Below are 14,255 nucleotides of genomic sequence, written 5' to 3'. Positions count from 1 at the left end.
CCAAAAAGTTAAGGTCTAGCTGGAGCTGTTGTCTCACACCTGAAATCTTAGCATGTTGAGATTTGAAACCACGCTAGGTAAGAAAGTCTTTGAGACTCTTATCTCTAGTTAGCCATACCCACACAGACACAAAAAACCAAAACAGAGCTGTGGCTCAAGTGGTAGAATGCTAGCATTGAGCGAAAATACAAAAATAATCTAAGGAACAGCACCCAAGCCTTGAGTTCAATCCCCTGAACCAATGCAAAAAAAAAACACAAACAAAAAGCACAAGAAGAAGAATTTGGTCATAGGGTTGAATGAATGGTAATCAAGTGGTAACTTGGGTAGCAATTGTGAGGTACTGCCAAAGAAATACAAAGGCCTTTTGTTTCTTTGTCATCTCAAATCGTCATCCTCATCCTCAGAAACTAGTCCATGAAAACCTTACTCACAATTCATTACACATTTGCCAGTAATTATTTTTAATGTGGTATTTTAAATGTGGTATGCTACTTTGAGCAGCATGCATATTTCATCATATTTATTCTTCCAGCAAATAAGTATATTATAATTTATTTTTAACTTCTTTTACCCATAATTTTTGGTTATTAGTTTGAACAATAAAGTTAAATTTATTCCTGAGTTTTTGTAATATTGCTATCATAGATGACATTTATTTCACCTATTTCTGTTCCAAAAATTTACTGTTATTACAGAGAAATGCTACAAATTTTTGCATGTTAACCTTATTCCTGTACTCTCCTAAATCTAATACCTCTAATTATTTTGAATAGGGTTTCTTTATGAACAAGATCAGGTCATCTCAGATAGGGGCAATTTAACCTTTGCCATGCAGATGCCTTTTATTTCTTTCTACTCTCTAATTGTTCTACCTATGATTTCTTCGCCATATTGATTTGAATTGGTGCAAGCAGGCATCCCCTTCCTACAGGTCTTAGAGACAAATGCCTGCAACATTTTCCCAAGCAGTAGGACATTAACTGTTGGGTGTCCTATGTGATTTTATTGTGTGAAGGTAATTTCTTCTTTTTTAAAATAAAACTTTTTCATTGTAAAGATCTGTACAGAGGGATTAGAGTGAGTACATTACTTGTCTATTATTGTTACTCCTTCCCTTCTTGTTATTGGCCCACTATTTCTTCCCTCCCCCAAATTCCACACTCCTCTTTCCCACCCCATCCCCCCACCCAAAGTTATAAAGTTCATTTCCAATATGCTGTCCAGTGGGTATCCTTGTTACAATGAGTCATCCTGTGTCCTTGTTTCAGAGTTTTGTTATTCCCCTTTCCCTCCCCAGATTTTATATATATATATATATATATATATATATATATATATATATATATATATAATATGAGATGATGCAGGGTACCAAAATGAAGTACAGTGACAACAAGGGTATATGCCATAGTGGAAAGAACATACAAAGGAAACAACCACCACAAAACAATAACATGTTACATTTAAAACAATAACAATAAAGACAGACCTCTTTTACAAACAAGGCCATACTAAAACTATCAACACAACTATGTTTATCGCAGCATTATTCACCATAGTTAAGCTATGGAATCAATCCAGGTGCCCCTCAGTAGATGAATGGATCAAGAAAATGTGAAATATATATATATATGTATATGTACGCATATATATATATATATATATATATATATATAGTGGGATTCTATGCTTCCATCAGAAAGAATGATACCACCCCATTTGTTACAAAATGGAAAGACTTGGGAAAAAATCATATTAAGAGAAGTAAGCCAGTCCCAAAGAAGTTTAGGTCCCATGGTTTTCCTTATTTGCAATAATTAGTATAAATATAGGATCATTTTATCAGATGATCTGAAAAGCTCAAAAGCCATGTACATTTGACTATATAAGAAGATGCTAAGTGAAATGAACCTCAAGATATTTTCTTCTTTTATCTAATAGTAGCCTTAACTTTTATTCACTTAAGCGAAATCACATAAAAGACGTATCTGTTGCATTTATATACTCATTAAGGAAAAGGGAGAACAGATCTATTTATTTTAGTGGCTGCTCAATATCACATAATCATCATATCACAGATCAATAACAAATCTTTCATCAAAAGAGTACCTTACTATGTACCTCTGACCCATTGCTACTCCTATGTTATCATTGTTTTTTCAGCCATAACTATTTTTAGTAACACAGCATTTGCAGATGAAAATAAATTTCTAAAAGTTCAGATACAAATTACAGAACTTCTGAGTATAAAAGACATTTATTAATCCAGGGCTACTAGCATCATAGGTGATATATTAAGGCTTCATTTTTTCAGAGAACTTACTAATTTTTTAATGAATCACTGCAAGGAGCTTCTCAATGATATGCACACTGTAACTCAACATGGAGAATAGTCTCCCTTCTGAGAGTTATCATTGGATGTTAACAAATGAAGTAAATTCCAGCAATACTTATGAAAAAGTAGTTGTATATTTGCAAGAGATTTTTCTGCCTACGTCGTTTGATCCAGGAAGCTGACTCATGGCTCTAACACAATTTTATCGAAGAATATAAATCAAGTAAAATGAGAGTTATTAATTAATCACTCAGCCATTGAAAATTTGCTTCATTTAAAATAGTTTATTGGAGGATGGATTCACTTATTGCTCCAACTTTCCTAACAATTTAAAGTCAAAATGCAAAAAATGTTTGAAATTCTATTTAGAATATAAAATAAAAATTTCCATTCTTTGCAAAAGAAACATGCCATTCCATTATATAGGTACATAAATTAATGATGCAATATAAGATGTTAGAAATGAAATACAAATTGTCCTTCTCTCACAGATTTGAACACTATATAATATAACCAAAAACCTCTTTCAGGCAAATGATCAGACAGAACAATGATTTCTAGAACAATGATTCTTAAATGATACAACAATGAAGCCCCTATCTTCTCTTCTTTAAATGATTTCTTGAACATCTTGGAAAGTGAGGGATGGTGTTAATCTCATAATTCAGTGTGAAGACCACGACCATACAAAGTTAGTTCTCCACTATTTTTTCTAAGTTCTTTATTCTAGAAATACTGAACAGAGGGGTTACAGTTACATGATTAAGGTGAGAGGGTTGCAGTTAAAAGCCAGTCTGAGCAGAAGAGGCTGCATGACTCGTTTGTTTTTGTTGTTTCACTGTTGAATTGGTTCACTCTTTCTCCACCATTTCTGTGCGTCTCCTACCCCTCCCCAATTCAGATAAACATATAAGACAGAAGGTACAGAAATAAAAAACAGCCACAGCAGTGAATCAACCAAAGAAAAAAGGAAAGAAGAAAATAAATGTCATATAGACTTTTCTGCCCAGGCTGCCTTTAAGTTGAAATTCTCTGATCTCAGCCTTCTGAATGCTAGGATTAAAGACATGAGCTACCAGTGAATTCCCAGAGAGGCAAGCAAGAGGATTTTTACTGTATGGTTTGCAGTTTTCATGACCCTTATCGCCAATAAACTAGAAAACATGCCAGAAGTGGAACTGTGGCTCAAGTAGTAGACCCTGGAATAAAAACAAAAATGCTCAGGGGACAGTACCCAAGCCCTGAGAACAAGCCGAGGTTCTCATACATACACAAAACACTGTGTCTAAATCCCTTTGTTTATTCTTATACCAATGCTGCCAGGCATATATACCCATCCTGGCAGTGAATAGGTCTCTCTTCCCATCAATAGCTGTCCACCCTCTTGACATAGAATGACCAAAGCCTTTCTCAGCTGTGGCTGCTCTCAATCAGAAGCCTCATTAAAGGCTGCAGTGGCACCTGTCTCCTATCCTTAATACTGAACTGAGTTTTTATCATGAGGGAATGTTGATCTTTGTTAAATGCTTTTCTGCATCTATTAAAATGATCATATAGTTAGGACCTGCATTCTGATAATGTGATAGATTGTGACTTCTGATGTTTGTGTGCTGAGCCATCCTTGTGTCCTTGGACAACATCTCACTTGATCATGGTGAATTTTAATGTTCTGTCAAGTGTGTCTGACGACTATCTAAGTGATATTGGCCTATAGTTTGATTTATTTTTCTTATTTCTTTGTGGTGTTACCTTGTTCGAGTTTAGGCATCAGGACAATGCTGTCATCACATAATAATTTTGGAAGATCTTTCTTCTTATTATAACATGTTTTGAATAGTTTAATATTGGCATTAGCTGTTGAATAGTTCTACTTTTCCTAAATAAATTTTGTTATCTTTTTATTTTGAGTTTTAAAACTTTTTATATAAATTTTAATTATATCGTCAAAGTGATTTAATGATGTACGTGATGTTTTTTCTTTTGTGATTTCCGCCCTATGATTTATTCCCTGTTGTCACTATATTTGGTTTTTGTATCCTGGGTATCGTATATACATTTATCTGAATTAGGGAACCAAGGGGAAGAAAAAATGGTGAATTGTTCTCTTTAAGCAAGCAAGCAAGCAAGCAAGATAGATAGATAGATAGATAGATAGATAGATAGATAGATAGATACATACATACATACATACATACATATACATACATACATACATACATACATACATACATACATACATACATACATACATACATTCAATTCAATCCTGGAGCCATTTCAGAAAAACCATGACTTGTAATTCATCCATACTTTTCTCCAACAGAAATTTTTGTTTTCCTCTGGGCCAAGCATTAGATTTTGGTCATCAGATATTTATTGACACATTCCTGATCATCTAATTCCTGTCAACACTATATGTGTATAGTATTTGTCAATCAGTGAAGTCTCATACATACCAACACCATCTACAGAGAAAGTTGTAGGAGTGGGGTTACACTGTTAAAGGCAAACTCACCAGACATCCAGGGATTTTTTTTTTATGTCAACATGGAGTAAGAGGAGTAGATGAGGTAATGTCTCATAGGTACTGACAATTTCTAGTAAGTATCCTTTCCCTAAACTCTAAACATTCCCCTAATTCCTAATCCTTATTCATTATGGCTTCTACTAGTAACTTCATCCCTATTGCTGACAACCAGCTAAAGTATCTATGATATCTCTGACTTCAGCCGACAAATGGACATATTTTAAGTATTCATTATCTTTTTTTTTTGGCTGGGGGGTCTGGTCATGGGGCCTGAACTCTGGGCCTGGGCGCTGTCCCTCAGCTCTTCAAGCTCAAGAGCTTGAGCCACAGCGCCACTTCCGCCTTTTTTTTTTTTGCTTATGTGGTGCTGAGGAATCAAACCTAGGGCCTCATGCATGCAAGGCAAGTGCTCTACCACTGAGCCACCTTCCCAGCCCATGTGTTCATTATCTTAACAAGGTATAATGCATATACCACAGGCATTACCATCCTGGATCTCCTTTGGTTATAAAACTAGAAACAAGCTTTGACCACTAGAGTGCTAGAACTTTTGTAATATTTAGACCTGTTGAGAAACTTGCCACAGTAGTAAATCATAGGGTTTTTTTTAATATTTCTTGAAACCTTTTAAAGACCAAAATTTGATCTTATTTAAAATATCATCCAAGAAGGAAAAATACTAATATATATCTTTAAGACAAAGATCAGTGTTTATCAAATTATTTTCTATTCAATGAGCTGGTTTGTGCTAAAGTCAATGAACATTTTGTTGTTTTCAAAAAAATTTTTTCCATGTAATTTTATACTTATTCCCATTTTCTCTTTGGAATGTCATACAGATATTGACATTCACACAATGAATCAGTTTACATTCTGACAATCATATCTTTTAACTGGGTATAATTGAATTATGTTGCATTACAATAACAGAGAACTGTGGGAAGTTATATATAAGAATTAGATATTAAATTAAACACTAATTATGTATTTTAAAAAGAAAAAGGAAAAAATAAATTCCAAATGTAAAAAGAAATTTCAAGTAATTTTCTAGTAAATAAAATTTCTTTGTTGGTCTTTGCACTATATGAAAAAGGTACTCACATTTTCATTATTTCAAATTTGAACATATATTTTTATCTTGTTATATTCTTTAAAACTGAAAAGAGATTTTAGAAAAAAACATAACATCAGACATAGATTGATACACAAATATCAAAATCTTTTAGATTTAATCACAATATTTACTAATAAAATAATTTACTTTATTTGAGTAATTTATATAGTTACTTATTTGGATTTTTATTTTTACTTTTCTAGTAAACTATTATAAAACATACGCCTTTAAAATGATTGAACAGGTTAACAGAACTGTGTCTGAAAGATATTGCACATTCAAAAAATAGTGTATGCAAGAAAATGGGCATTCATTAAGTAATAGTAGCTTAAATATGGGTAGGAAAAGCCAGGTACCAACTGCTCACATTTGTAATTCTAGCTACTTATGAGACTGAAATCCTAAGCAATGCAATTCAAAGTGGACCCAGGCAGAAAATTCCATGAATCAATAGAACAAGTGTGAAACTCTGACTTCAGATTCCAAGAAAAAAGGCAGTGGAGTCAGTGGGAATAAAAAGCTAACCATGGTCACATATTCCTTGTAATTTCAGCTACTGGGAAAGTGGAGACAGGAGGATATGGTTCAAGGCTAGATCAGGCAAAAAATTAGTGAGAGTTTTTATTAAAAACATGGTGAGCATGATATTACACATTTGTAATCATAACCATATGGAAGGCACTGTCTGAGATCACTGGGAAACTGAGAATTCTGGAGATGTTAATTTTTCTAAAGAACAGATGTAAAAAAGTAGGTCATGTATGAGTGTACTCAGTATTTATTTTCAAAAGAGTGTTTGTCAAAAATAATACTTATTAAATAATTACAATTGATACTTAATAGTCAATATTTTTTATCATAAATGCTTATTTACTATATGTAGGCTAACATGTACTATACTATATAATTCTTACTACCATAAATAAATTCATTCCCTAGGAATAAATTGACACTGAGATGAGACAAGTATTATCACATTGACAACACAGATAGAAGTAGGAAAAGCATATTAATTAGGAAAATGTATCTTCTCAGTTGGCTGCAAACACTAACTCTGATGGTGTAGCCATAATCCACAGATCTGTGATGTCTGTTTGTGAATTATTAAAGAGAAGAAAAGCATACAATTTTAATATAAACTACCCAAGTTGCCATGCTACTTTCACATACTCTATGTGTGTATGCTCTTGATGTGATCTGTAATAAAACTTTAAATCACTAAGTGAACTTTCAGGTTTTCAGAATATGTGATTTATTAACTTAAAAAGAAAATAATTATATAGTCAGGGAATGTATGAATGTCCTCATTTTGTAGAATAAAAAAGAAAATAAGCTATTTCATAATTAGAACAATTAAGCATTTTGTTTATACTATAGCATTATGTTTATACTATATGGTATAGAATAGGTAATATTATATATGATTATGTAATATATAACAATAGTATATGATATACAACAATAATCATATATACATGATAGATTATGTATGTAAATAACATGATAGATAATCATATAGCCTAGATATTATGATACATTAAATTATATGTATAATTATATATATTATGCCATTTAGAAAAATCACTATATCTCTATTATGCCATTAAGAAAAATATTTATATATAAATCACATAATGTATATTATAGAGGGATTTTATATATAGATTTATTATTTTAACTTGTTGATAGGTTCTCCAATGACATTTATTATTTGTACTGTAGTTTTACCTAGAGATGTTTGAACTTAGAGAATTTGTAAGCTCTTTAAGTATCCTATACATTTTATCACCTTCCCTTTTTTAATCAGTGAAATAAAAGTCATCTACTAAGCAAAGGTTGAAACACATAAGCTCTGTGATTAGCTTTGGTCTCAAGGGACCACAGGTATATTAATGGTTCAACTCTGGACAAGTAAGATTCATAGCCACACAGTGAGCTTCAGCCTCTGTCCCCAAAAGAACAGGAACTGGCATAAATTATCTCTATTATTATTGGAAAACCTGTTTTGCTTTGTCTTCCAGATAGTGCTTATTTGAGCTAAGCTTTACTATCTTGTGTGAGTACATTTAGAAAGTGATATTCATTTTAAATTTATAATTTTTATTGTTATGTCCCCTGTTTAATAGAAGTGATTGTTGCTTATAAGATTTCCATATCCTTCTCAATTATTTTGAAGTCAATTTCTTAAACTGTGTTTTATTTAGCTTTCAGTGGTCTTATTTTGTGGAAAGGGGTAATATTTACATAAATAAGTATGTCAAATAGTGGGTGATTGTATGGATCTCTATAACTTGATTTGCATATTACCATAAACTTATTTTCCTACCAATGGAAAGTTGCTCAAAACAGAATATGAGAAATTCACTGTTCTATAACTAGGTAATGCTAAAACATTTATTTCAAATTTAATACACTAATAAACATTGGAAACTGTGCAGACCTAATTTTATCTTATTCCAATAAGACATTTTAGCAATAATTTTTTGTTTTCCTTGGGCTATCATTTCATGCTTTGTGTAATTAAGGAATTGTGCTCAGTCACCTGACAGTGCTCTTCTCCAAAGTTGGTCTCCCTCCTACCCCCCCCCCCGTAAAGTACTGTTTAGTCTCACTATGATCCTCGTAGGCTTGAATACAATAGTCTTAACAATAATGCCCACAGTTCCTAAAATAAACTACAGAAGCTATGGTGGACTTTTATAATTTTATATATAATTTCTAAGTTTCTTGTGTTAGTTTCCTTTGGCCTAGAATATAGAATATTCATATTCTATACAGTTAAATGAAAGTATACCACACCTTTTTTTCTGATTTTGCTTAATGATTATGGTCCTGGAATATGGAGATAATCTGCTGGTAGACTTTTATCTGGGTTCCATTAAATTATAATGAAATCATTTTAGATTTGCGACTTCCTATTCTTACATCTCATTATATTGTTAATCACTTTATGTTGTTGGGTTAATAAATTACTGTGAAGAAATTTTATATTTTTAAAAGTAGAGTAGTTTTTAAAAATTTTTATTGTCAAGGTGATATACAAAACGGTTAGTTACCTAAGTAAGGTAGTGATTCCATTACCCCCACCCTCATTTTCTCCCACTTTCTGAGCACCATTGGCTCACCTGTAGTTCCGACTAGTCAGGAGCCTGAGATTTGAAGATCATGGTTCAAAGCCAATCTGGGCAGGAAATTTTAATTTTTTTAAACTAATATTTGTGTTTTGTCAGGACACTGTGAAATATTAATCTGAATTTTAGAAAAAAATCACATTTGCATCAACAATTAGGTGCTAAAATGTTTTTCTTTTAAACCAATATTCATTTCCTGAGAGAAAACACAAAGAGATGAGCATTGTAAGGCAGTCTTTTACTTTTTAGGAAAGTGAGGCTAAGTTCCAAGGTACTAAGCACCTTTGCAGAAGATAAAGCTTCACTAGGCAATACACCGTGTCCCTTTATTTCAAAAGTGTTTGCTTACTTAAATTGCATATGTTACCCATCATATAACTTGATTTTTTGCTTTTGCAACCTGATTTTGTTAACAGGAAAAAAACCCTGCTACTTCCAAGCATCTCATTTCCTCTTTTCCTTGGATAGAGTTCAACTTGGATTTATAATATATAATATCTGATATAACATATAGATGGGAACTGATTGACATGCTCAAACTTGAGGGATTGACCTATGCTTACAGAATGAGTACTTGGGCTTTGGTTTAGTGACACTACTTCCCAGGTATACTCAAATCTTATCTTAGTGATGTGAACCTCCACAGAGATACTATCCAAACATCCTGCTTGATATTATGAATGCCTAACATTTTATATATTGCCTTCTATACAGGACATGATTGGGGAATGATAAAGCGATTTTATATTGTTAAATAAGATAGACATATTTCACACAGGAAATAGGAAAAACTTGTATTCTCACAACAGTGACTTATGGGGAAACTAAAACCATCATGTGAAGATTAAGAATTATGAGTCTTTTTTTTATGATTTCACATAGAACACTTACTAATAAAGTAAGGCTATTGTGTAACAGTTTAAATCCAAAAATATTTTCTGTAAATACACACAAAATGATAAAATAGAGAGAATGTGCTCTTTTCTTCATTTAGTAGAATAAATTGATATGTCCTTAGACTATAGAAAAGGATGACAATTGGTAGCTGCAATTATCAGATAAGTAGAGCTGTAAGCATTTTCACGAATTTATCCATATCATTTAAGCACTTTAGATGTTTCAATAAAATAACAAATGGTAGCTCAATTTATATAATTCCCAGTGAAACAAAATTGGAAATTAAGGCGCTTGCATATTACAGAAGTTACTGTGTCAAGCTTAACTGGGAATAAAAGGAATGGGAATAAAAGGAAAGCCTTAGGGTACTCACAGTGAAATGGAATATCTATTCTGTATTCCAGAAGAAATCTGGAATATGTCATAGAATGAGTGAGAGCTGGGTATTCAGCCTAGCATTTGAATATCCATTCTAATTATGAATAGTTTTCTGAGATAACAAAGTTTGCTTTTTGTAATCCAATTCAATTTTTTAAACAGTAGATAGCCCAGGCTGGACTGGACTCACTATGTAGGCCAGACTGGCCTGGAACTCATGATCCTTCTACCTCAGCCTTCTCAGTGTCAGGATAACAGATAAACCACACTGTGCTTGGCTTGAGGATTGTCATGGGCTCTCTCTCTCTCTCTCTCTCTCTCTCTCTCTCTCTCTCTCTCTCTCTCTCTCTCTCTCTCTCTTTTATTTTTCTGATTATTATGTTGAATTGAATTATCAGAAATAAAATAATCAATCTTACATTTCAAAAGTTTGAATCACAATAAAATGGATTTTTAATTACCTGGAATAAAACAATCAATGTTAAGTTTTTTTTAATTTGAATAATAAAATACATGGATTGTCTTCCACACACGGGGCCCAGTGCTAAAACTAATCTCTTCTTCATGTGAACTGCAGGGGAGTCCTAAGAATCTCATGGAATAGCAAATCTTACATCATGGAGGAGATCACATGTTTCTTCTCTTAGTGACATCATCTTATTCTGGGACTAAAGAAACCCATCAAGCTGAATGCATGGCAGGTTGCAATCGCACAGGTGTGAAGGAATTCCTTCTGGTGGGGTTGACTGAGAATCCTGAATTGCAGCTCCCTCTCTTTGTGCTTTTCACTCTGATTTATCTCATCACCCTCGTAGGTAACTGGGGGATGATTGTCTTGATTTGGTTAAATGCCCAGCTTCACACCCCAATGTACTTCTTCCTCAGTAACCTCTCCTTCTGTGATATCTGTTACTCTACCGTATTTGCTCCTAAGATGCTGGTCCATTTCCTATCGAAACACAAGTCCAGCACGTTTGTTGGCTGTGTCCTACAGAGTTTCTTTTTTGCAGTGTATGTGACCACCGAAGGCATTCTCCTGTCCATGATGGCTTATGACCGCTATGTGGCCATAGCAAATCCTTTGTTATACACTGCCATTATGACCCAAAGCCTCTGTATTCGGATGGTCTTGGCATCTTACTTGGGTGGGCTAATTAATTCTCTGACACACACAATTGGTTTGCTCCGACTCGACTTTTGCGGTCCCAACGTTGTGAACCATTACTTCTGCGACATCCCTCCTCTTTTAAGATTGTCGTGCTCTGATGCGCGCACCAATGAGATGCTGCTTTTGGTCTTCTCCGCGGTCATCGCTATGTTCACTTTCATCGTCATCATGGTCTCCTATGCCCGCATCATCATGGCCATCCAGAGAATCCGCTCGGCTGAGGGGAGGAGGAAAGCTTTTTCGACTTGCGCCTCTCACCTGACTGCTGTAACCCTGTTCTATGGGTCTGTGACCTTCAGTTACATCCAGCCAAGCTCTCAGTATTCACTTGAACAGGAGAAGGTCTCCGCTGTGTTTTACACACTGGTGATCCCCATGCTGAACCCACTGATTTACAGCCTGAGGAATAAGGACGTGAAAGATGCAGCAAAAAGATTGCTTCCCTGGAAGAGAAAACTCATGTGACTAAATCTTATCCACGGTTTTAGCCATCTGACATTAATCTGAACACACCTGTTCTTTAAAAATTACACCACCAACAACATCGCAAAGAAAATTATGATAAAGACACTCTCAGGGCATGTAGGACAACAGTTTTGAGTTTTTCCTGATGCATGAAAGTCACATTCATTATTTTGGTAGCTTTTTGATTTTATTCCTTCAAAAGCTAATACATACATATATATATATATATATATATATATATGTCTTTTTTCCAATAAGTGTTTATGCTACAGTATGAAAGAGCTCACTGTGGTTTAAAAAGGAAAAGCTAATAATAATTCAAATCAAACAATGTTTTATAAGTAGGCATTTATTAAATGCACTGTTGTCTCAGTGAAAAATTAACATCTTTGCATCCAGATGCTACCATTAAGTTTTTCTAAATGTCATTCTTTTAGTAAAACTACCTTCCCTTTGATTTTAGAGTTAATGTCTCAATAATATCCTAAAATGGCTCATTGCTTAAAACTTTAAATAAACATACTTCTACTGAATACTTTTGTTGTGCCAATCACATTGTGTAATGTAAAGCTGAAAAGATTTAAGAGATAAAAAGTAAGTTGTTAGAAAGAGCAAAAAAGAAATTAAGGCATGTTATAAATGAGAACAGTTATTTAAAGAAAAGAAAATATTCAAGTTTGTCTATAGCATGAAATTTGAGACAGATGTATTAGGGGAGGAATCCAAAGGCATAATTCCTATAAACAACTCTTGGTAGACTTACATAATTCCTGTAAACAACTCTTAGTTGGCTCTGACTGAAAATCTCAGCTGAGGGAAAAGGAATAAGGAAAGGAAGAAAGAAAGAAGAAAGGAAATAAAGAAAGAAAGAAAGAAAGAAAGAAAGAAAGAAAGAAAGAAAGAAAGAAAGAAAGAAAGAAAGAAAGAAAAACAAAGAAACAAACAAAGAAAGAAAGAAGAAATGAGTTTCAGTAAGGAGGAAATGTTTTAGTGGTTGGACAAAAATGGGAACACAAGAATTAAAAAAGGAAGAGTTAGAACACTTAGCCATAATATTTAATGTATATTATGGAAAAACCATCTATATAACCTGAGGGTAAGCATAGAGGGGAGAAAATGGGAGAGAATGAAGGAAGGTGGCATTGTGCAGGTAGCATTGTACTCATAATCTGAGTTATGAAATTTAACCTATTTGTACAACTACTTTATAATAATAATATCAATAATGATGAGGATACTAATAAAACAGTTATGTAGAACTATCTCTTGCAAGCATATGCTCTCTTTATATATAATTTCCCATCAATAGTAAGATGATATTTTAAAGACTCTCTCAAAGGCTACAAGTTAACCCTGAATTAAATGCAATTTGTATGCCTCAGAAAGTTTGCACAATGTCACTCTTATCAATATATACTAATATGACAGAAAGAATTGTTAAGTAAAAAGCTACTAAGAACCTAAAAAGAAAAAAGTGAAACATGTAAGAAGTATGTAAATAATAGAGAATGGTGAACATAGTTAAGACAGCTTATAAACAAGAATGAGAGATTTGTGTTCTTCAGAAAAAGGTTTATAATGATTGGAAAATTCTGAACCTATGTCACTACCACAATAAAAGAAAAAATAAAAGTTAAGTGTAATAAGCTAAGTAGCATTAGTTCTAAAGGAACTAAAGGATAAAGGCAAGACATAAACTCAAGAAGTACGAGATGTTCTAGACCATTCAAAACAAAACAAAATAAACAAATAGCTTATAGGTCAGAGGTGTTTTAAAGAGAGGAAGAAAAAATTTAAAAAATGGAGAGATAGCAGTGGAGTATAGTAAGTGTATAGAGATTTTGGGTCTGAAAGAAGAGAAAGGTACCAGGCTTAGTTTAAACATTAAAAAGGATACTAATTTCATAATAAAAAGATTATAAAATATATTCAGAATGGACCATAACGCTGAGACGTGGCTCAAGTGGTAGGACCCCTACCTAGCATGAAAGAGGCTCTGAGTTCAAACTTTAGTACTGCCAAATATAAAAAGGAAAAAAAAACCAAATCCTAGAACATCAATGACATGAGAAAAAAGTCCAGAAAAATCCCTGTCCAATCACTCAGCTAAGTATTCTAAGTATGTTAAACAAGGTTTATTACAATCAAACTAGTGAGAAAAATAAACTTGGATATGTTATTAAGATTCTTTCCACAAGATGGTAATGAAAAGAGTTGAAAATGGTCATAGAGAAACA

The 14,255-nt window shown here is 33.2% G+C and overlaps 1 protein-coding gene across 1 annotated transcript; it reads left to right on the top strand.

Moving 5' to 3' along the window:
- The first annotated feature begins 11,079 nt into the window (after positions 1–11,079).
- On the top strand, positions 11,080–12,186 carry LOC138833634 (olfactory receptor 5J3-like). The gene has a single exon (XM_070031917.1). It carries the CDS (start codon positions 11,080–11,082, stop codon positions 12,016–12,018), a length of 939 nt encoding a protein of 312 aa, XP_069888018.1. The 3' UTR covers positions 12,019–12,186.
- The last annotated feature ends 2,069 nt before the right edge of the window (positions 12,187–14,255 follow it).

The sequence above is a fragment of the Dipodomys merriami genome, unplaced genomic scaffold (genome assembly GCF_024711535.1).
Source record: "Dipodomys merriami isolate MVZ:Mamm:240054 unplaced genomic scaffold, mDipMer1.0.p SCAF_21, whole genome shotgun sequence".
Lineage (NCBI taxonomy): Eukaryota > Metazoa > Chordata > Mammalia > Rodentia > Heteromyidae > Dipodomys > Dipodomys merriami.
The sequence above is the reverse complement of the archived record's forward strand: the minus strand, read 5'-3'. Positions and strand labels throughout refer to the sequence as shown.

Coding starts and splice junctions, on each gene's coding strand:
- LOC138833634 (XM_070031917.1), top strand. CDS start 11,080: ATGGCAGGTTGCAATCGCACAGGTGTGAAGGAATTCCTTCTGGTGGGG.